This window comes from Capra hircus, chromosome 5 (assembly GCF_001704415.2).
Source record: "Capra hircus breed San Clemente chromosome 5, ASM170441v1, whole genome shotgun sequence".
In the NCBI taxonomy this organism is placed as follows: domain Eukaryota; kingdom Metazoa; phylum Chordata; class Mammalia; order Artiodactyla; family Bovidae; genus Capra; species Capra hircus.
Genome location: NC_030812.1, coordinates 25,462,068 through 25,485,321, shown reverse-complemented (window position 1 = coordinate 25,485,321; position 23,254 = coordinate 25,462,068). Strand labels below are relative to the sequence as shown.

Below are 23,254 nucleotides of genomic sequence, written 5' to 3'. Positions count from 1 at the left end.
AACATGCATTTTCCATTTGATTCGTTCTTAAAGGTTTTCCAGGTGAAGAAGAGGAGAGGAAGCAGGAACAGCAATGACCACAAAGTTCTATGACCATAGAACTTTAACGCTATGTTGGACCCTAAAAAGCTCTGGTCTGAGCTTCCTCATTTTCCAAAGTGGCAGCTATAGTCCAGAGATGATACAAGGACTTTATTAAGACAAAGTCACTGACAAGTACTAATGACTCGCATCCAGCCAGGTGTCTTCCCTCCACAGCACAGTTAATCAAGAGGCTAGAGAGCTAAGAATCAGCCATTTTCTGCAACAATGTCTAACTGTTAAAATTTGTCAGTTACTCCACAAAGAAAGAGGAGTCAGCCACCTCCCACAAGCCAACCACATCACATAGTTTTCTCTCGGTCCCTGGAGCACATCCGGCACTGGTGTAGGCTACTTTAGGTAGGACTAGGCTACAAGAAAGGCTGTATTACAGGTCAGAGGAGTGGATCGCGGGTAAGAACACGGTTTTAGAACCAGAGCCCCTGTGGTTGAATGCACTGTTGTTTGGTCACTCATTTGTGTCCATCTCTTTGTGACCCCATGGGCTGTAGCCCACCAGGCTCCTCTGTCCATGGGATGTCCCAGGCAAGGATTCTGGAGTAGGTTGCCATTTCCTTCTCCAGGGGATCTTCCTGACCTAGGGATTGAACCCATTACTCTTGCTTTGCAGGCAGATTCTGTACCACTGAGCCATCAGGGAAGCCCCTGATCAAATGTATGGCTACCAATTAATAGTTGTATGGCCTTAAGCAAATTACTTAACTGCTCCGAGCTCCACTTTTCTCATCTGTAAAATGGGAGTAGTAACCATCTACTTTATAAGTTTTTTAAAAATATATTAAATAACGTAGTTAAAGATGTAGATGTGCCTGGCACATAATAGTACCTGGTGAGTAAATGTTAGTAATATCATTAAACTGCCAAGCCAAAGACTATCTTGTGATTCCAGGAACAATGCTCGTGGAATGACTCCACGTGGGAATAGACAAAGGCTAAACCTTTGCTTCTCCCAGATTTGGGGCTTGTCACCTGGGACATTACCAGAAAATCATACACCTTCCTTCATAGCATATGTTAGCTCTGTAGTTTGTTTTGTATTGCTCTATACTTTTCTCTTGGAGAAGGAAATGGCAACCCACTCCAGTGTTCTTGCCTGGAGAATCCCAGGAACAGGGGAGCCTGGTGGGCTGCCGTCTATGGGATCGCCTAGAGTCGGACATGACTGAAGCGACTTAGCAGCAACAGCATACTTTTCTCTTAGGCAGTCTGATTCTGCTCTGAAATTTTTAGAAGAACTCCCGGGTTTAGATACTCTTTTTGGAGAGCTACTAAAGACATAACTGTTAGAGATGGAATTAAAAAAAAACTAAACCCACAAAAACCTCTGAGGGACAATATAAGGCAATAAGGGCTTCCCTGATGGCTCAGATGGTAAAAAATTCAAGTGTGATGCAGGAAACCCAGGATCCATCCCTGGGCCAGGAAGATTCCTCAGAGAAGGGAATGGCTACTCACTCCAGTATTGTTGCCTGGAGAATTCCATGGACAAAGGAGCCTGGTGGGCTACAGACCATGGGGTTGCAAAGAGTTGGACTCAACCAGCGACTAACACACATATAAGGCAAATAAAGGTGTCCCTGACCCACGAAACGTCAGGGACGAAGAAACTGAAGGGTGAGGAAAGCTAAACTTCATCAAAATCCCTCCCTATTGTGAAATCTCTGCATTCAGTAAACTTCTCTTTTCTCATTGTGCAACGGCTTGTCCCTACTGGAAAACGGCATACCCTGTTCCCTACATCGTTCCTTATCCTGGACCCTTTATTCCTGTGTCCCTCAGTATCCAAAGCTCTCAAATCCCGTTTCACGGCGGGCCAAAGAAAATCTGCTTTTAGAAAACTCACTAGCTTCTTGTCCTTCCCTGGATCAAGCAAAGTCTGGGACTCCACCTAGGGTAGATTGTTATTGTTAGCAATCAACCTCTAGCGGCCTTCTTTTTATCAAAGTAACACGCTGGTCATCTTGTGGCTTTACTTTATGACTGTGCAGACTTTGAGTATGCTGAAGTGATCTGAGCGAATCTGAAGGAAGAGCTAGTAGTGTTTGCCAAAGCTACCGTGAACATCGGGGACCCAATGGAGGCTCCGGAATGAAGATTCCGGTGGGATTACATCAAGACCTGCCAGTGTGAAGGGCCAAAGAGACACAGCGCCCCCTAAAGGGAGTGCGAATTAAAGTTACTAAATCCTACCGATGATATCACGTGCCCTCCGCCAGGCCAATTGAAAATTAACAATCGCTTCCTCTGTTCCCCATGGAAACAACCCCGCCCCTCTGACCTTCCCTCTCCATTCAGCCTTGAGGTTTTGTCGTTTTATTGAATGTTTAAACTGACAATCAAATACCTGCGCCTTCTGGCTGGACACCTTGCTTCCGCTAAGCAAACTCGTACACTGATTGGCCAATAAAATAATAGATGACATTTGGGCGTCCAATAACCTTCATCCCAGGCGGGATCTAATGAGGACGTAGGGCCAATCAGAGGCGGCGTTGCCTCTGTGGGTCCACGTCGGCACCAGCTGCGGGGCAAGATGGAGGCGCTGATTTTGGTAGGAGCTGGAGGGGCACCCGAGATGCTGCACTGTCCAGGGGGGCCGGGAGTCGGGGTTCAGTCTGAGTGGGAGGGGGTAGAAAGGGGAGTTCCTGGTAATCCTCGGGGTCCGAACGTTTTGCAGGTCCCTGGAATAAGCCTGTGGCCTAGTGCCGGAGCTAAAGCCTCGGTTTAGAGTAGGAAGCTGTGCCGGGGTTAGGGCAGAGTTCGTGGAAAGTTGAAGGGAGCACATGGAGTCCTTAGGACACATAGGATTATAAGCGTACTGGATTGGGGTCCTTCAGATTCTCTCTGATTATGTGCATTGTGGATGATACTGTGATTTGAGTTCCCCCAAATCTCCAAACTCGCCTCAAATTGTAAGAATAGAGTGCAGGTGTTTGTCATCACAGAAAACTTGTCACAGTGCAACTCTCCGTTGATAATTCCCTGTCGTAGACCTTAAAAAAAAAAAAAACTTTTCTTCTTCAATTTCCTACTATGTAGATTTTGTCATCATAAAGAATCAGTATTCCATTAGAGTTCTGGAATACCTGATAAGAGTTAGTGTTGGATTGTGGAATGTTTTTTCAGACTTCTTTTTCTGTTCTCCTTTTTCCGGTTCCTTTAAATTTTGGGAATTCTTACTACTGTAGGATCTGGGATGCCAACTTTTCTCTGGTTATGTAAGAATTTTGGTGACTAAAGAGGTGTGTTACCTCCCCTGTCCATATAATCCTTTCTGCTTGTTCAAAAAAATAAAATACTATTATCTCTTCTTTAGAACTGAGCATTTCTCTCAAAAGTGCCCCACCCCTTTCAAACGTGGGGTTGTTAACATATATATGTATGTGTAATGTGTAGGAATTTAACTCCCAGCTTCTTAATTGAATAGAACTCTAGGTTCCTTTTTTACCCCCCTTCAGCTCTTCATATGTACACCTCCAAATCCTCATCAGGTTAAAGAGAATAACAGGTTTCAATATCCCTCTTTCAAAATGGCAAATACAGGGATTCAGTTCAGTTCAGTCGCTCAATCGTGTCTGACTCTTTGCAACCCCATGAATCGCAGCATGCCAGGCCTCCCTGTCCATCACCAACTGCCGGAGTTTACCCAAACTCATGTCCATCGAGTCAGTGATGCCATCCAGCCATCTCATCCTCTGTCGTCCCCTTCACCTCCTGCCCTCAATCCCTCCCAGCATCAGGATCTTTTCCAATGAGTGAATTCTTTGCATGAGGTGGCCAAAGGATTGGAGTTTCAGCTTCAGCATCAGTCTTTCCAATCAACACCCAGGACTGATCTCCTTTAGGATGGACTGGTTGGATCTCCTTGCAGTCCAAGGGACTCTCAAGAGTCTTCTCCAACACCACAGTTCAAAAATATCAATTCTTCAGTGCTCAGCTTCTTCATAGTCCAATTCTCACATCCATACATGACCACTGGAAAAACCATAGTCTTAACTAGACGGACCTTTGATGGCAAAGTAATGTCTGTGCTTTTGAATATGCTATCTAGGTTGGTCATAACTTTTCTTCCAAGGAGTAAGCGTCTTTTAATTTCATGGCTGCAGTCACCATCTGCGGTGATTTTGGACTCCAAAAAAATAAAGTCTGACACTGTTTCCACTGTTTCCCCATCTATTTGCCATGAAGTGATAGGACCAGATGCCATGATCTTCGTTTTCTGAATGTTGAGCTTTAAGCCAACTTTTTCACTCTCCTGTTTCACCTTCATCAAGAGGCTTTTTAGTTCCTCTTCACTTTCTGCTAGTTTCTTCCAAAAATATGGTTTGCTTAAGTCTAGGTAGAAAGCTTTGAAATCTTACTAAAGATATTTTCTGTACCAACCAGTTAACCGGTGTTCTTAACCAGTTAACAGACTGAGATGAATTCTAGGGAATTGGTTTCTTTGGAAGTTTTAAGAAAATTTTAGACTGCCCCTTAGTTCTGTTTAGAAGGGAGCCTGCTTATAGGTAAAGGAGTGAGGAAGATGATACTCCAGGAGCCCTTTTAACAAGGGATCTGTGTGTAGAGTGACCTGAGTTATATGTGAAAGTCTCTCTCCCTCTCACATTTTCTCTTACTTCAGTTCTTATCTTTGCTTCCATAATGAAGTTTGTTTTGACCTGCTTCTTCCTTATATCCATTTTAATCTTTACCTAAGATGCTGACCTGATCAGGTATCCCTGAAGTTTGCTTTAGAAACCTAACTGATTCTTTGTCCTGAGGAACCTATGTGATGTGTAAGGGGAAATGAAGATTAAGGGAAAAGGGCTTCCTCGAGTAAGTACAGTCAAAACCAGGATTAGTTTTTGACTCCTAATCCTCCCAGACCTAGTATTTCTCTCATATTATCGTGTGCTTTCCACCTCTTCAGTATGCCAAATTGCACATTCAACTATCAGTTATATAAAACGTTAGTTAGGTACAAAGTACCAACTTTCAAAGTACCAACAAAGTACCAATACAAGTTCTTGTCACCGGAGTTCTTAGAATATCATATTAGTAATTTCCTTCCTCTTTGTCTGTGCTTCCCAACATTTTTGTATGTGTGTGCTCTTTACTACCTTCAATATATTTTGGGCCCCACTTAAGAACTTACGTATCTTTCTCTCCATTCCAGCCCTTCTCAACTGGAGTTCCAGGGGAGAATTAAGCCCTAATGCCGTAAGACATCATTGTATGTAATGAATCAATTTCTCTGTATACGCAGTGTCACTAGTTTTATACTATCTTTGGGAGGAGTGAAAAAAATAGTATTAAATAATTTTCAGTATTCAGTGTTTCAGTTGTGGAACCCTGGTTGAGAATCAGGTGGTATTCCCTAAATTTTTCTCTTCTCACTACCCTCACATTCTGACCCACAAAATAGAGCTCCATCTGATTCAGAATCACCCTTTCTCACTGTTCTTTTTATCTCATCCCCTTCTCTGCTCAGTGGCATCTTCTAATTCTTGGGTCACCATCTTCATTGTGAAAAGTATAAGGAGTTCCCTGGACTTTTACCTGAGCTTCCTGTTGAGCTAAAATGTTGATTGTATCTGGATGAAAGTGAAAGTATTAGTCACTCAGTTGTGTCTGACTCTTTGTGACCCTCTGGACTGTATCCTGCCAAGCTCCTCTGTCCATGGAATTCTCCAGGCAAGAATACTGGAGTGGGTTGCCACGCCCATCTCCAGGGGATCTTCCTGACCCAAGGATTAAACCTAAGTCTCTTGCATTGCAGGCATATTCTTTACTGTTTGAGCTACCAGTATTTAACAAACCACTTCTTAGAGAAGGCAGACCTCTTCTAAAGTTCTTTTAGGCTTCTCCCTCTCACATGTCTGTTTCCTGGTTTGACTGGCCCTCTGGGAAAATCTGATCAAAGTATATTCAGTCTTCACCTTTACAAGACACATAGCCATCGGATACTGAGGAGAAGGGAAAGTAGAGTGGGGGGAGGTGTCAAAAAGGACCATCATTTGAAATTTGATCTGATTTTGGCACTTTCTAAATACCAGTTGTTGTTCAGTTGCTAAGTTGTGTCCAACTCTTTGTGACCCCTTGGACTGCAGCACACCAGGCTTCACTGTCCTTCACTATCCCCTGGAGTTTGCTCAAACTCAGGTCCATTGGCTTAAAACTCAACATTCAAAACACAAAGGTTGTGGCATCTAGTTCCATCATTTCATGGCAATTAGGTGGGGAAACAATGGAAACAGTGACAGACTTTATTTTCTTGGGCTCCAAAATCACTGCAGATGGTGACCGCAGCCATGAAATTAAAAGAAGCTTACCCCTTGGAAGAAAAGCTATGAAAACTCTAGACAGTGTATTAAAAAGCAGAGACATTACTTTGCCGACCAAGGTCTATATAGTCAAAGCTATGGTTTCTCCAGTAGTCACATACAGATGTGAGAGCTGGACAGTGAAAAAGGCTGAGTATCAAAGAATTGATGCCTTCGAACTGTAGTGCTGGAGAAGACTCTTGAGAGTCCCTTGGAGAGCAAGGAAATTAAACCAGACAATCCTAAAAGAAGTCAACCCTGAATATTCACTGAAAGGACTGATGCTGATGCTGAAGCTCCAGTACTTTGGCCACCTGATATGAAGAGCCAACTCATTGGAAAGACCCTGATGCTGGGAAAGATTGAAGGCAGGAGGAGAAGGGGATGACAGTAGATGAGATGGTTGGATGGCATTACCGACTCAATAGACAAGAGCTTGAGCAAACTCTGCAAGATAGTGAAGGACACACAAGCCTGGCATGCGGCAGTCCGTGGGACTGCAAAGGGCTGGAGACGACTGAGGGGCTGAACAGCAGCAACAACAGCAGGTGCATTGAGTCGGGGATGCTAATAGGTTCCCTTCGTTTATGTACTTGACAATTGGCCACGCTTCTTTCTTGAATTAAGTGGTCCATTCCTACCTGTCAAGCAGATTTGTCTAATCTTTCTCAGGTTCTTTTCTAAGGAAAGAGACCCTTTCATCTCCTTCCATTCTTGGTGCTTGATATTAATGCTCCTGGCCTGGACACAGCTTTCTCTTTCCTGCTGTTTTCTGCTGGTTCTCTGTTAGTTGTGAATGGAGAGGGATCTCTGCAGGTCACCATTCTCCATTAATAACCTCTGGAATCTTAAAAGATAATGACATATCCCCTTCCACCTTCCCTCTTTTACCCTTTTTTCATCAAAACTGAATTACTCTAGCAGTCCAGATCTTTAAATCTTCCTCATAGGTTTCATTTTTCTTAATCCTCTCTGGATTCACTTTCTGAGAGCTTTTCCAGGGCTTTATGGACTAGACGTCTTAATTCTATTCTTTCTCTCCCCTTTGTAAATTTCTATCCTAAAACAATGACCAGATCCTGAATTCTAAGCCTCATTCAGTAATCAGGGAATCCAGAGTGCACACAGGAGTATGCATATTATTGGAGGAAGAAACTATGCAGAATACATCAATGACTTTTAAAGGCTCATATTGCTCTGTGGCCTTAGCTTCCTGAATCATCTTAATGGGGCTTTTGTTAAATTCTTTTGGCACTAACAGTAGAGGTACTTGGCCTAAATGCCCCCTTCCCCTGCTCTGGGCAAAGGTATCAATTACATTAAGCCCCCAAAGCACTCCCATCTCATTCCTGGCAGTCCCCTGTGCCCCTCTCCCAGCTGCGTCCTTGCCGGTGCCTGGCTGGTCCATTTCGTTAGGAGAAGCAATCTCCTCATTCCTGCACTGTGGAGATATATTTCTCAGCTAGGGCGTGAGCAGTGCCAGCACTGCCCCCGGTGAGGTCCCTGGCAGCCATAAAAATTTTTATTGTGATTATGTTGGTGTCGGGGTGTCCATCTGGGTTATTGCACACCTAGTTTAATTGATTGAAGTTTAATTTATTGACACTTCAAATTAAATGATCAGAATAAACTGTGCTGTTACTCTGGCCGGCTTGTTTTAATGGTTGATTGCTGGAAGCAGACCTCGGCTTGAACTAAAACCCCCAAAGAGCAATTGACGCTGCTTCTAACTCTCCCCATGTCTTGCCCTCCAAGAAGACCTCGTTATAGATTTCCGACGTATTTATATATATTTTTTCCCTCTCCTTCACAGTGGTGGGAAAGAGTTGGTCCCTGGCAAGGTATAAATTATATCAGAGGTCTAGGGGAGCTGTCACATGGTCAAAGGAGGAGGAGGGGGCCTCCATGTGAAGAAAGCCAGACCCCTGAGAAGCCAGGTCTTCCTTGGGAGGATGAATGCAATTATCCAGATATTTGAGGGAGCCTAGTGGCAGATTTAGGGTCTCTTTTTCAGCTAGATACTTGCTACTGTTTTTTTGCTTTACTCTGTCAACGTGACTTGGTTAGAGTCAGGATACTGACAAGAAAACTGAGAGGCAAATAAAGGATGGAACAGGGATAAAGAATCAGTGCCTACCTACCCACTTATGCTAGAGTAATTAGGAAGATGGAAGGCAGCGTGCCCATGGACAGCTTTGATGAAGATGGATTGGGAGGTTGAGTCCATGCGCATGATGAGATCCCCGTCCTGGCCAGAGCCTCTTTCATCTCCCTCTGCTGATTCTACACAGTTTATGCTTTCTCTCAGATCAGATTATTAGAGGAGTTCTGTTCTTAGACTCCCAAGCCTGTCACCTCTTCTGATGTTTGACCACCCCCATCTCTTCAGGAAGTCTTTCCTGTTGTGTAATCTAAGTCTTACATGCTGCAGATGAAACCTTGGTCTCCTTATTTGGCTTTTAAATTTTCCCACTATTAAGGTAGGCATCCCCATCCACAGCCATTTGGCCCGGATAGCTCTGTCTACCAGTTTTCTCTAGCTTCTTTTCTATTATTTGTGTAGTTTTTAGAGGGAGGCTGAAACTAGGGGAGAAGATAGCAATTCTGTCTCAGGATTGATTTGGGGGAGCAAGTAGCTTGAAAGATGAACACGGAGGCTGTCAGTTCAGTCTTTCAGAGACTAGCTGTTTGTTTTCAGGAGCACACGGGTGGGGGGAATAAATCCCGATACAAACCATGACTAAGGACTCATCAGAAATAGATCTAGCCCCATTTGAGTTTTCCCTTTGCTGTGTGATAGTTAAATGAGGGCTCTTGGATTATCCAACGGGGCAAGCAGGAAGTTCTAATGTTGCTCTCAGGGTTCAGATATTTCACATCTGAGGAGTATTCTGATTTCTGCTTGTTCAGTTCATCTCTTCATAGCAGTACTCCTCACTTTTGACTCTCATTTTTGTAATCCTTTCATTTCCAGAATAGCTAAAGAATTAGGGACTGTGTAACCTCTGTGCAAAAAATTCTCTGGCAGGTGGGCTTTCAGACTTTTAAGAAAGGACCTGAAACTGCATTCCTGAAGAGTTTCAGGACCTGATTATCTTTGTCCTGCCTGTCTCAGAGCTGCTGGATTTACTCACTGAAAGCTGGAGGGGTGTGGTGCTGACCTTAGCTCCCCCTGCTGGCTGTGTTAGTTTTCTCAATCATTTATTTATGAAGGCCACACACGTTTATTGAAGTGATTATTCGGTGCCTGGCAGAGGCGAGGGGGTGGTTGACAAAAGTATCACTCATTTCTCCTCTTTTTCTCCCCTCTCCACACCATCTTTTTGTCTTCAGAGAGAATCTCATGTAATTCTAAATCTAGGTTTATGAACTCCTTGAAATCATCAAAATTTGTGAATGTGTGTTTTCCTGGTAACAACGTCCATGGATTTCATCAGCTTATCGAAGGAGGTCTAACGTAACTCAAAAAAGTTACCAACCTTAACTGATCTAGCTCAGGCCTCTCATTTCTCCTGTGAGAAAGCTGACTCCCAGAGAAAGGTAGGACTTGAGTTAATGGCTGATGCAGACTGTAATAAAAGATTTTAGGAGTTAGGACATTTTTTGTTGCAGTGGCAGACTTCCGGTGACCGTGCTTTCATGTTTTGTTTCTGTGTCAGATCGGAGGAGTCTTTCCGGGTGGCTCTTCCTGCCATCAGTTCTTCTGTCCTGACACTTGGGTTCACTTTCCTCTTAATAACCAACATTTGGTCTCATGTCGGCTGGGGAATGTTCTGTGGTACCTGTGGCTCCTCTTTTTTCCTGAGCTGTGTTGTCTGAATCTAAGTAAACCCTTGGGTAGGATATGAAAACGGTTTTTCTCTGGCTAAACCTTTAGCTAGTTCTCATCTGAAGTCCCTAGGCTTGTGGCTGGAAAACTGGAGCCTTCAAACCTAGAGGAGCGTTTCATTTTAGAAATTGGCACAGAATCAGGGAGCAAAATACCTGCTCAGCCATGTGGAGCTGGAGTGGTATCTAGAAATTTCTCCTAGATTTTTTATAGTCTTGGTTTTACTTTATAAAATAGATTTAAGGAAAGAGCATCTTGTTTCTAGTTGATTGAGACCTATTGTTAAGCCAGGGCACTACTTTCTGGCATGGCCATAAAGATTTCTTTATAAGTAGAGAATGAAGAACTTTCTAGAAATCTCAACCAGATTTTTTACTTGTGTCCTTTCAGCTTTGTGGATCTCATCCTCTAACTCCACAAAGGCTTCTTGGCTCCCTCCCTTCTGCCTTCTCCCCCTGCCCCCACCAAAGATCAAATAAAATAGTCATAACCCCCAAATATCCTGTCTGCCTGCTCTAAGCACTACCCTGGTCCTCTTCTGGTGGCATAATCATGGTCTTATCCCAGAGTATCCTTTTACTGTACATTGTGAACAGACTTAACTCCATGCTTTTTCAGGGCCCCCATTTCTTCTAGTTTGACTTAAAAGACACACAGATAAGAGCTTTTCTCCAGCGCTGCCTTTTGAATATTTTTGCTAATAATTATAGTCCTGAGGAAGCTGCAGGTCATCTGAAGACCCACAGGGGGCAGCACTAGGAATGACTCCTCCCTTCTAGTCCTCTGTGTGCTGGGGTAGGGGTACCAGGAGATGTTGATGTTTTTCACCAAGCTTCAGAAGCCTCTGATTGAGATCAAAGACTTGTTTGTAGCAGTCTCTTTGCTTGTCGGTGTTGTTTCAGCTCTCCTGAGGAGTACAGTCTAGTTTTCTTGATAATAAAAAGGGACATGAAAATCTGAGCCACCCAACCTCCCACAGACCAATCTGCCTGTATATCATTTCCAGTCACCGTTAGCATTTGAGGTGAAGTTCTGTTATACACTCAGGCTGTGGCTCTCTGAAAGTCAGTGCATCACAGAACTTTGTCTCGAAAGCTTTCTAGCAGCTGCCCATTTGGGAGTGGGAGGGAAGAACAGGCCTTTAAAAATCCTTTGAACGTGTCCCTAAGCGTGTAGGGTCTTTCTCAATAATCAGCATTTAATGTGTTAACAAGGTCAGGCCTAGTCCATTGTCCAGGAATGCTGCTTCTCAGTAGCTGGGAGTTGTTTATAAACTTGCCCTTTGCGAAAAACTTAAAATGAAATTACATTATCAGTAATCTCAAAGAGTCGGACACGACTGAGCGACTGAACTGAACTGAGGGGCTTCTGGGCCCTAGAAACAGGCTGGTTTTATGATATGAGAGGAACTTCAGGCCCTCCCCTGGCCCACCCCTTCCCCACCCCCACACACACTCCTGAGAGGTAAAGGCCCCAGGCTGAAGTGGAACCAGCTGTAGTCAGGAGGCGGCAGGAAAGTAATGGAGAAGCTGCCAGTCTGGCTCTAGCCGAGTGGAGAACTGAAGCAGCTTGGAAGCTCTGGCCAAGTTCTCGGCTTTATTTAGAGTGGTCATTCCTTTGGAAGTTTGAAATGACCAGCCTTTTCTCTAGTGCCTTCTTACCCCTTTCAGATTTACAGTCACATCTGGTCTTCTCCTTCCCCCGCCTTTGCCCTGTCTTTTATCCTTCCCAGGAAGATCCATGTTTCTATTTTGGGGGTTTCCTTGATGGCGCCTTCTAGGAAGCCAGTGAAAAGAGCCGGGAGCAGGACCCAGGCGTCTGTCCCCTCTTTGCCAGTTGTTTTAGGCACTCTCTTTCCCTGTTGGCCACAGAGGATTGTCTGGCTCTCCGATTTGGCTGATGGCCGTAACCGTCTTCCTCTGCTTTGGGATCCAGTTCTTTCTAGAGATGCCAGACTCTGCGGCTGCAAGCACAAGTTACCTGTGCCAGATCAATGCCCGTTTAAGCCATTGGGAAGCTCTCTAAGGTTGCAGATAGCCTGAACAGAGCCAAAGATTTCCAGGGAAGAGGCTGTGGGAAAAATTTCTTCTGAATTCCCTTCCTGATGGACTTCTTTTCCTTCGTTAAGGAAACTCATTCCCCTGATGTGTTCATCAGAGGAGGATGAGTTGGTAGTAATGTCATCCAAAAGGGCCACACCAGAAAATCTACCTGTATGCGGAAGCCTAATTATAAGAGAAATCCCCTAGATGCTTATTGCATCAATAAATTTTTACCTTACTCTCAAAGTTCATTTATTCTCAGAATCATTCAATAAATAGCGAGAATTTAGTATGTGTATTATTCTGGACACTTGTAATAAATCAATGAATGAAATAAAATTTTCTGTCCTCAAGAATCCAAGTGGGGAAAGCTTACATTCTTCATCATTCTGTTCTCAAAATACTGGGTTCCCTTTCCTCTCCTTCTGAACTCCTTGAGCTCAGGTTGGTTCTTTGCTTGGAACCATAAACCTCCTGGAGCCTCATAGGATAGTTTACCTTGGTAGAAGCTACAGATCCTTGGCAGCGATTCTTTCCTCCTCACCTTTGGGTCTTTGTTAAATGTATGCTTGGAGAATAGAGAATGTGTTTGGCCCTGTGAGAGCTGTGGGTTTCCTAAGTAGGATCAGGAAATGGAGGTAGCAAAGCATCAGCCTTGTCTCATAGCACAGGAGAAGGATATGCATGGTAAGTAATGTTGATAGTCAGGACTTGTGCCTGCAAACACTTTCATACATGTACTGCTGCCTCCCTTCCCTTCTTCCTTTCGTGTTAGTTGGTTCCCTGGAAGTTGCAGAAGTGGAGGAGCTTTTACAAAGTGATATGCTTTGCGTTTGAGTGTAACCATTAAGGCTGAGATTCTTGATTTCTTTCTTTCTTTCTTTCTTTTTTTTTTGTGGCCGTGCCGTGTGGCATGCAGAATCTTAGTTTCCCAACCCGAGACAAACCCATGCCCTCCACAGTGGAAGCATGGAGTCTTAACCACTGGGTCACCAGAGACGTCCCTGATTTCTTTATGAGAGCCAGTTTCCTCAAAGGTTGATTCTTGGTGGTGAAGGACCACTCCTCTCCTGCTCCTTATATGCAGGTTTCACAGTGTTTCTTAGATGGAGCCTCTTCTTACTGCTTCTTAACGACCCCAAATTCAGATTGTTTTTTGTCTTGGCAAGTTAAGTGGTGGCGGTCAGGGTAGAGTAGAGGAGTTGGGATCCTAGGAGAAGTCTTAGAAGATGGATGTCTCCCTGGGCTGCATTCAGAACTGGTGTGTCTGTGTGAGTGTGTACATGTGCGCGTGCCTGCTCCTTCCCCTCTGCTCAGTGAGTGGGTGTTTAGGGAAGGCTTGCTTTATGCCTCTGCATTGCCACTGCAGCAACTTCCAAGTATACTAGGGCATTCAACCCTGTTTTCCTGTAGCCCCGTGCAGTGCTTATTAATTAATCTGGTCACATTCCATACCCACCTGTGCATGGGAGACCAGGGAGGAGGGAGAGTAATTTGGAAAATAACTATAGCATAATATTTGGAAATAACAGCATGACCTACTTTGACTAAGCCCTCTGTGAGTCTGGCTCATAGAATTGTTTCCTGGCACTGCTCTGGGTCCTTTGTTGAAAAGTCCCCTCCCTCAATTCAGTTCATTTGTCGCTCAGTCGTTCTCAGTGGCAAATGTCAAAATCTAACCAGGCTGGAATAGGGGACATACAGAGACATCTCTAACCCATTGCAGCCCCAGTAGGATTAGGAGAAGGTATCTGGTTTGTGAGTGGTGGCAAGAGCCTTCAGGACTGAAGATGTGTTCATATCTCTTCAGGAACCCTCCCTGTATACTGTCAAAGCCATCCTGATTCTGGACAATGATGGAGATCGACTTTTTGCCAAGGTGAGAGTCCCTTTCAGATTAGTTGAGAAGCAAGACAGAGTTTTGGATCTTGGGACTGGCCCCATTCACTCCTATTCATCCACAAATAATTTTGAGAAATCTTCTATCTGACCACTCCAGATAAAACCTAAACTGCTCCTATCTGTTAGTTGCCCTGCTTCCCTATCCACCCATCCTTAGACTTTGTCATCAACATCAGAAGAGAGAAAAGCTTTGGAGCTTGGTTTCTGAACAAAGAAGTGTATGGATGTAAGAAGCAGCCTGCCTAGGCCCATCACCCCTGTCCCTTTCCCTTCTACCCCATCATCCTGCCTGAGTTTTTCCAGGGAATTCTCGTGCAGTTCCACAGTTCCAGCCCTACATCCGCAGTCACCACCAAGCTTGCTACTTCCTGACTTTCCCGGTCCGATGTTTCTAACTTTGGATCCATTGAAAGAGAAAAGGAAGGACACCCCTCTCCTCTCTCTCCATATTCTCCCCCTCCTAGAGAAATTTTTTCTGTCCCTGGTGTATTAACTCCGGGCAAGCATCACATAAATCAATCAGCAGGTAGAGATTAGTTTAGAATTCACCAGCTGTTCCTCCCTGTAATTGGATGTAACTATGCAGGACACCTTTTGAAACAGTTATCCAGTTACTAAATGCCAGACCTGTCATAGGTCTTCAGCTGACTGCGACGGATTAGCCCCTAAAGAGCAGAGCGATTTAGCAGCCTGCATCTCCGCCCCCGTGCCAGGGAGAGCTTGGGAGTGGGCTCCATGGTGTGCTAGCTTGCCTCCCGCTTGTTTGAGTGTGCTGGAAAGGAAGCTAAAATACCAGAGAGCTGAGAGCCCAGGCAGAGCTTGTCCTACGGAGGAGGGTTTTGCAGCCCTTCCCAATTCCTCAGCTTTGCTCAGTGAGTGAGGGCTGGTGCCTTCTGTGTTCTCTAGCAGTGCTCCCTGACCTGGTGCCTGGGGATGGCCTCAGGGCTGCTGCCCTGGCGTACAGATGGGGCAGAGCCTCCTCACAGGGCTTCTAGGCCTTTTGCCCTTCCAACCTGGGAACCATGAGGTAGGGTGGCTTAGAGCAGGGTCCTTAAAAAGTTTGTTTTTTATCCGATTACTCACTGCTCATTCCCTACCTCTATGGTTCTCCCTTCTTCCTGTCAGTATTTCTCTTCACCCCATCCCTTGAAGGGGAGAAATCCAAGACCCAGGGCAAAACAGTCACTAATCATCCTGCGCTTCCAGCTCTAACAGCCCAACCCGTCTCCTTCCCTCTGACCAGTACTATGACGACACCTACCCCAGTGTCAAGGAGCAAAAGGCCTTTGAGAAGAACATTTTCAACAAGACCCATCGGACTGACAGTAGGTCGTTTTCCTTTCACTACTCCCCGTGGTGGGTGGCCAGGGGGAAGCCACAGCGGGAAGGGGGCAGCAGTGGGACTATGGAGAAAGGATAAAATGACTCTGCCTCCTTTTTCTCTTTTTTCCCTCCTCCCCTCATATAATAAACTCTTCAGAAATGTAATGGGGAGGTGAGTGTACCTCACGCGGGAATACCGTGCTAGAAGGTTGGCTGTTAGCTACCTGTCTAGTCCCTGGATTTATGAGCCTCACTTGACAAATTTAACTGCAGCTCTGCTTATTGTACCGCATCCATTAGGGCAGGTAAATGGAAGTCTGTAAAGGTGACCGCTCTGCATTTTCACCTCCGAAGGATCGACTAGTATCCTGTCTCATATGCAAGGAGGGAAATAAGGGTAGTAGGGGCGGGGAGCAGTTAAAGAAGAAGATGCTTAGACTCCCCCATTTATACTTGCCTTCTGTTATCACCTGAAAAGAAAAAGCAGGTCAACTTCGGTCTTTAGGGGGGCCATTAAGACCCACCTTCTGTCAGCCCCACGTAGCTGAATACTAATTCATGGTAAGTCCCTCTACCCTGACTCTTTAAGTCTCAGACCACCCACTGTTTCCACCTTTGTTTCCCCCACCCATCCCCACAGGTGAAATTGCCCTCTTGGAAGGCCTGACAGTGGTATACAAAAGCAGTATTGATCTCTATTTCTATGTGATCGGCAGCTCCTATGAAAATGAGGTGAGAATCCCCACACTCTGCCATCTCTGCTCTCACCTCCTGAACCACTGGCAGGCCCTTGTGACTGGTTCTGGGCCCAAGGACTGCTGTGTGCCTTTGGCTTCTGACTGGCTGATGAAGTTGTCCGAGATCCATGTCAGCCTCACAGACATGGCCGAGCAACTAAATCAACCTGGAATGGAAGCTTTCCCAGCTTTCTCTCTGTGTCTGTGTAGGACACACTGTCTGTGTTTTGATAACACACTAACATACAGTATCAATGGCCTTCCCTGCATAGTGTTTTTAAGATGGATTTCTGAGTTGTGATCAGGGTTTACCTGTGAGTGAGGCACACCTGACTGAGTTTGGGCCAGTTAGGCAATACTCCGGGTCATATTGAAGCCATATAGTCTGAGTGGCTCTTTGAAGACTGGGTATAGCCCTAACCTGCTTGCCGTATGTAGGAAAAACTATTTACCTCAGGTCACAACTTTAAGGAGAGTAGATAAGTAAAAATAAGCCTCCACATAATTTGAGGCAAAAGTCACAGTTTGAGAAAACCAGTTCTTACTGAATTTTTATTGCTGTAAGTGCTTTGTAGAATGCATTATTATTTAAACTTTGTAGCACTTCTGTGAGTTTTGGGCACTAGTGCCCTCGTTTGATAGATGATTAAACTAAACCTTGAGGAACTGTATGACATCTGTTTCATGTGGTTCAACCTGATAACTTTCCCAGGGTCACACATCTAGAAATGGTTCAGCGAGGATTTAAGTCCAGATCTGTCTGACTCCAAAGTCCGTGCTGTCTGCACAACCACCTTCACCTATTGCTTGGTTAATGATTTTTCTAAGACAGGGTAACACATATACAGTTGGGAAATACACGCAAAAGACTGACAGGAAAGTTCTGTTTGAACAGTCTGGTCAAAGAGAGACCTCAAATTACGAGATCATGAAGCAGAATTTATTTTTGTCTTCTTCCTGTTTTACTCTCACTTCCACCATATGCTGTTGGTCTTTTGTGAAAGCCTGTGTCTTTTGATCCTTAATGAGTTAGAGGGTTTTGTTTTCAGGTAGCAGCTTTTGGGGCCTTGAACTTTATCCTTCTGCTTCTTCTGTCTCCAAATAGCTGATGCTCATGACTGTTCTGAACTGCCTCTTCGACTCATTGAGCCAGATGCTGAGGTGAGCAGGCCATTCTTGACATCTGTTTGGGAGAGAAAGTCACTATTCTTGGGGCCCAGGGATTTGTGGGGGCTCAACAGAGCCTGCAAGGAGTTGATTTACCTTGAGAAATTGGGCTTATTATTTCAGAGTAATTTACACGGATGGGGAGGACTGGATGGGGGAGTGTGTTACTCCTGTGGAATAATTCTCCCGAGAAAAAGGATTGGGAGGGAGCAGAATCTTTGCCTCTGTCTGCTGTCACATCCTGCCATGGCTCTGTCAGAGCTCCAAGCACCTCACAGTGTTCTCCTGGGCTTCATTCTTTACAGTCAAGATAGAGAAAGGGCAAGCATAGGGAGGTGTCCCGGATACGACATTAGCACCTCGGGAATGGAGACACCACTCCTAATTTTTCATGTGCGGCCCTTAGTTGTTCCTTCTATAGAACAGGAAGAATGTGCCTTTTACCCTCTCCTCCCCATCTACCTCCCCGCCATCCTCTACTCCCCACGTAGATGGGCCGTAGAAGAGATATAAGATACTTTTCCTGAAAACATCCAGGGCTCCCCAGTGAGCCCAGTACAGACATCCATCCAGACGGAGCAGAACAGCAGGCGCTCTCAGCCCCACAAAATCAGCAGGGTGAATGGCTCAGATTTCCTCAGGAAGGGGATGATTTATTTCTCAGCCAGGTGAATGAATAGGGTTCATTTCAGTGATCTAGTGAAAGAGTCAAACTGACGGATGTGACTGGCCATGTGCACCAACCACCGGATCTGAGGCTGGTGGGTGCTGGGCCCTGGCGGTTCCCAGCCCCCTAGTTGGGCTTCTTTTCAAGGCCTGAGCAGAGCTGGGGAAGGAGGCTGGGGGAGGGGAGGGAGCAAGGAGAGTCTTAGAAGGCTTGTCAGAGCTTGAGTGCAAATAGAGTTTGCACTCAGCCCCTCCTCACCTCCCGCCACCTCCAGATTGAGTGTTAGCTCTGTGGATTTCCTTTTTCCACACACTGATATCAGTGTTGGTGAGCAATGTTGTAAGCAGCATCATAGCAGATAGGAAAGAAAGCATAGCTCTGGAAATGAGCCCTCGAGTAGGCAGAAATTGACTGTATGTATATTTTGAATCTCTTTCCTGGTATTCCTGATCCTTACTCGGCAAAGAAGTGTAGGAAGGGTGTTAGGATGGGTTAGGCAGAAAGTTCTTACTCACTTCTTTGTGTGTTTAGTGGAGACATACATTGGTCTAGCTGAGGCTCCCCCAACTCAGACCATGTCCTAGGATCCCTTTCACACCCAGGCTGGGTTTTCTCTTCTCTTGGGGACTCAGGAAAAATGTAGAAAAGCGAGCTCTGCTGGAGAACATGGAGGGGCTCTTCTTGGCTGTGGACGAAATCGTAGATGGAGGGTGAGTTCTCTGCCCTCCCTGCACCTCCCTGGATCTGGGGTAAGGGGTGGGGCCATTGCCCCTGTCCTGAGGCAAGGGGTCTGAGTGACCAGAGTTCCCCCACAGTAAGTTGGTCCTTCAGGACAGAGTGAACAGTGGTCTCTTCTGTGTCTCTTCAGGGTGATCCTAGAAAGCGATCCCCAGCAAGTGGTACACCGGGTAGCATTAAGGGTAAGTAGGACTGTGCCCGTCCCCCACAGTCCCCATCCACTCATCCTCCAGGACCAAACCTCCTCAATGATCTAAAGGGTTGGGGCTGGTAGAATACATATAACTGTCTCCTTCCCTTTCAAATTGTCCTTATCTCAAGGACGGGAAGCAGAAGGAAGGTATTTCTGCCCCTAACCTGGTACCTAGCATCTCATACAGTCTGCACAGAGTGGACATTTAACACACACTTTTAAAATCAAAGATGAACTAAAGGGAACTTGAATGTTGATGGTTCTAAAATGATAAAGGACTTTGAGGTTGGCTGCTTCTTCCTGGGGGAATGAATCCAATCATCTGAGGCAGAGGTGTGTCTTCCTTGTCTTTTAAAGTCTCAGGAAACTGAGGACAGCACCTCTCCATCAGGAAGTACTTATTTGTCAGAACCTCTGTCCTCTTTGATGCCAGTGGTACCAGAAAGAGGCTTCTGAGTTAACCATAGAAAGCCTCAAGTCATCGAGGTACAGAGAGAGCCCACCAGCAAATTGTAGGGCTACAGAGAGGCCTGAGCAAAGCCAGTCTTCCCACTCACAGAATGTCCCAGCTCTGACCTCCAGAGTGAAGGCTGACAGTGCCGGGTAATGGGAAATCTTCTCCCTTAACTGCCGTGGGCTCCATTTGCATAGTTTAATCTTCTCCTTTAACATATGTCTCTGTGTGGCAAGAGAGATGGTCCCCCCACCCCCTCAACCGACTCCCTCCTTTCCCTTCTCAGGCTGCTGTTGCAGCAGTTTATTTCTCAAATTAACATGCTGTCGTTACCCATCAGGCCTTGCGGGATCCATTAAACTACCCCTGGCTCCCCCTCATCCTCTCCCTAGCGATATTGATATTCAGGGAAGGTCTTCTCTGACTAGGGAATCAGGTCTCCCACCCCCAAGTTGAGAATCAGATAACCTGCTGATTACCTGGAATGGAATAAATCTTAAGAAGTCCTCCTGCCTTAAAAGAGAAAATGGATGAAATGACCCTTTTTTTTTTTTTTTTTTTTTTTTGCTCACAGTCCCTCTGGCCAAGTAAAACTGTGGCTAGCCAAGTAAAATTGTTGCTGCACTAACTAGTCCCTAGGAGGGACTGAGAAGGTTAGGGCATGTGCCCTTCACTTCAGTTTAAAGGACTACCTCTTCCTTCCTCACTGCCCAACCTCAGTCAGGTCTTACTCCAGCTTTTTTCCACACTGAACACTTGTCTCTCTGTGCCACAGGGAGAAGATGTACCCCTTACGGAGCAGACCGTGTCTCAGGTATGACTTTCTTTACTCCTCTCCAGAGGGACCGGGTCACTAAAGAGGCTAGCATAGCATTCCACCCCAGCCCACCAGGCCTGAACTCAGCAGACTAGAGACTGAAGACATGTCTTCTTTGGCTCCCACTTAATCCCGAGAACTGGGGCTCATGGCTCATACGGTCCAGTGCTCCCTACCCATCCCAACTCCTATCCCACTTTCCTATGAGCAGTGGCTGTCAGCCTTGCTCTACACCCTTCAAACCCTCCCTGCCTGATGCCTCATTCAGTGATTTATTCCCCAGCAGAGGCTTGCCTTAAGCAGATGGTCTGTGTGCATGCACACACACACTCTCTCTTTCTCTTATTATTCAAATGAGGGCTAAGCTGGCAATGCATACTCTAGAATATGCATGCAGGTTTTGCAGATCCATCTTGCTACTTTGCAGATAGATTGTCTACCTGATGGGGGCGGCGGGGGGGGGGGGGGGGGGGAGGTGCAGGGAGGGATTCTGTTTTCTACCCACTTGGAATTCTCACCAAGAAGTCCATCTGGATGTGGTGACCCCCCTCCTTTTAACATGTGTCCAGTAACCCCCAGTTTTTTTTTTCCTCCCAGGTATACCTCTTCTCTCTTCATCCCCCCAGTGGACTTGAGTTTTTTTGGAATTTCCCAAACTGACAGTCCTCTAGGGCCTTAGAGAACTTCTTCCCATCCCTCTACCCTTGGGGATTTTCTATTTGCCAGTCTTCTAAGGACAGGGAAGGCAAGTGAGGGGAAGGAGAGCCCCATCCCCACCCCGACCCTGCCCCTCAGCAAGCCCCTCAATGCCGCCCTTGTCCCTGCAGGTGCTACAGTCAGCCAAAGAACAGATCAAGTGGTCCCTCCTTCGGTGAAGACCCCACTGTTCCTGGCTCCTCACCCCCTCAAAAAATCCACGTCGGCTGTGACTTGTCATGCAGTCCCCCAAATGATGCTGTCAGGGTCATCTTGGGGATCACAGGGATCCTTAAATCTCCATCCTGTCTGTTGTTGCCTCCTCATTCCCACCCCAAACCCATGTACACTTCCCGTTCCTTCTCCCTCCTTTTGGCAGTTCTGGGGGTCAGTCGGGCTCTCAGTGGATTTGGACATGGGCAGGGGCAGCACCGTCTTCCTTTCTCCCCTGGATTAGGCCCCCCTGTATTTTCTCCTCCATTTCTGTGCCCTTTGCTGCAGCTACGCTTCAAAGCAGGAGAAAGAATGTGCTGAGTGTTTTCCTCCCTTTGCCTTTATCCCAACAGCCCATATGTCCGGCAAGGGGAAGGAAAGGGAATCCTTTTCTATAGAATGAGTGAGGGTGGGGAGAGGCATATCACGTCTCTGCCACAGCCTGGCTGGGCTTGGTATTTTCTCCCATTTCTTCTCACTGCCCAGGTCTTCAGCCTTGGGAGAAAAGACTGGGAACAACTCATAGGGACAGTGTGGAAGAAGCAGTGATTTAAATTTTATTGGAGAGGGCCTATAAAATTCTTTATTTTAAACACAGCTGAGTTTTTTTTTTAACCCCGATCCTGGCTTGTAACTTCAAGACTGCTGTGGTCTGTGAGTGTCCGTTGTGGGAGGGTCTGTCTCTTGGGCCAGTACCTTAACTCTCCACCTTCACTCCCCGTGGGATCTCCGCCTGGCTTGTCCTCTCTGTGCCTTGGAGCAAAGCCAGTCCCTGAACTAAAACTCCATTCTAGTCTTGGGAAGGAGAGTTTCTGCTCAGAACAGGGACAGGGTGGAATTTATGACTTGGGCCTCTGGGCTCTCTCAGCCCCTTCTCTCCCCCACATGCATTTCACTACTCTGCCTTGGGTCTGCAGTCTGTGTCTGCTGCTTAACCCTGTCCTCTCTCTGCCTCAGCCTTACATCCAGGCAGTAGGTCTGGGGCGCCTCCCCTCCCTTGGTCACTGAGAGGCACCTTTCTTCAGAAAACCTTGGGGATTTGGATTCCCCCAGGAAGACAGAGGAAGGAACAGCCACTGTTTCGTCTCATCTCTCCCCGATCCAAAACTTCCCACAAAAAACATCTCAAGAAATCTTCCTGAGACTTTGAGTTCTGCCCCACCGACTAACTGCCAATTCTCCAAGAGTGTGGGCGGATAACTGGGCATCCATCCGTGAGGGGGCATTTCTGTGTAAGAGATATGTGGAGTCAGGATGGTAGCCACCTTCATATTCTGCTCTGTGCAAAGAGGAATAAAACATTTCTTTTTCCAAACTGCCTTTGTGTGATGTTTGTGTTCCTCTTCCTCTCTTTTTGGCAGCTGCTCCTGTTCCTCTAAACACCACCCCCCCTTGCTCCCCATCTTATAATATTTCTTCCTTCCTACCTCAGAGACTCCCCAGCATTCTGCCCCCCCCAACCCCCATCCCTAATTTACAGGGCTGTTTGCCTCCTTGGCATCTCTCCGTCCACTCTCCTGGAAATTGGCGCCAGGGGTGGGGTGGGGATGGTATTTTCTCAGTGGGAGTCCCAGGGAATGGAGTGCTGCCCCCACCACCCCCAAAGCCAGCTGCCTGCTCCCGCCTCAGCCATTAGTAACCCAGAGACGCGCACCTGCGTGGGGGCTTGCCTGCAGCCCCGGCTCCCTTCCTGCACCTCCCTTTCCCGCTCCGAAATGGCGCTGAGCGGGTTATTTATCGGAGCCAGCACTGCTCCAGAAGGTCAGGACGGTGGTGTAAATAACCTCTCCTCGCCATTTCCCCATCCCTCCAGAGCCTGCTCCCCACCCCCTCCTCCACCTTTATTCGCACAAATGAATGTGGCTGGGCTGGCGCAGAGCCTGGCCCTGCATCTTAATGGGGCGGTGAGCTCACAAGATGGATTTAGCTGGGGGTTTTATGGTTGCCTCGGCGACAGGAGAATGCTTTGGTTTTCTTTCCCCTTTTCTCTGCAGGATTTGAAGGGGGGCGGGGGTGGAGTGTGGGGAGCCCTTCTCTGCGCTGCAAGTTTAAGGGTCTCTGCAGTCACCTCT

General features: G+C 46.4%; 1 protein-coding gene and 1 non-coding gene across 6 annotated transcripts; both read left to right on the top strand.

Annotated features, from left to right (window-relative positions):
* Positions 2,563-22,497, top strand: COPZ1 (coatomer protein complex subunit zeta 1). Of its 5 annotated transcripts, none has more exon segments than NM_001285734.1 (10): positions 2,608-2,650; positions 14,086-14,154; positions 15,421-15,502; positions 16,141-16,232; positions 17,343-17,398; positions 18,704-18,781; positions 18,940-18,991; positions 20,232-20,270; positions 21,101-21,568; positions 22,053-22,492. In NM_001285734.1, coding segments are annotated over 9 exon segments (534 nt in total). In that variant the 5' UTR covers positions 2,608-2,632; the 3' UTR covers positions 21,149-21,568; positions 22,053-22,492.
* MIR148B (microRNA 148b) lies at positions 11,229-11,337 on the top strand. The gene has a single exon (NR_129598.1). It is a non-coding gene; the product is annotated as a microRNA 148b (primary transcript).

What these genes read in the sequence shown, in the direction of transcription:
- COPZ1 (XM_018047548.1), top strand. An exon ending in GCAGCTCCTATGAAAATGAG is followed by an intron (nt 16,233 to 17,342) that starts GTGAGAATCCCC and finishes GTCTCCAAATAG; the next exon opens with CTGATGCTCATGACTGTTCT. An exon ending in GACGAAATCGTAGATGGAGG is followed by an intron (nt 18,782 to 18,939) that starts GTGAGTTCTCTG and finishes GTGTCTCTTCAG; the next exon opens with GGTGATCCTAGAAAGCGATC.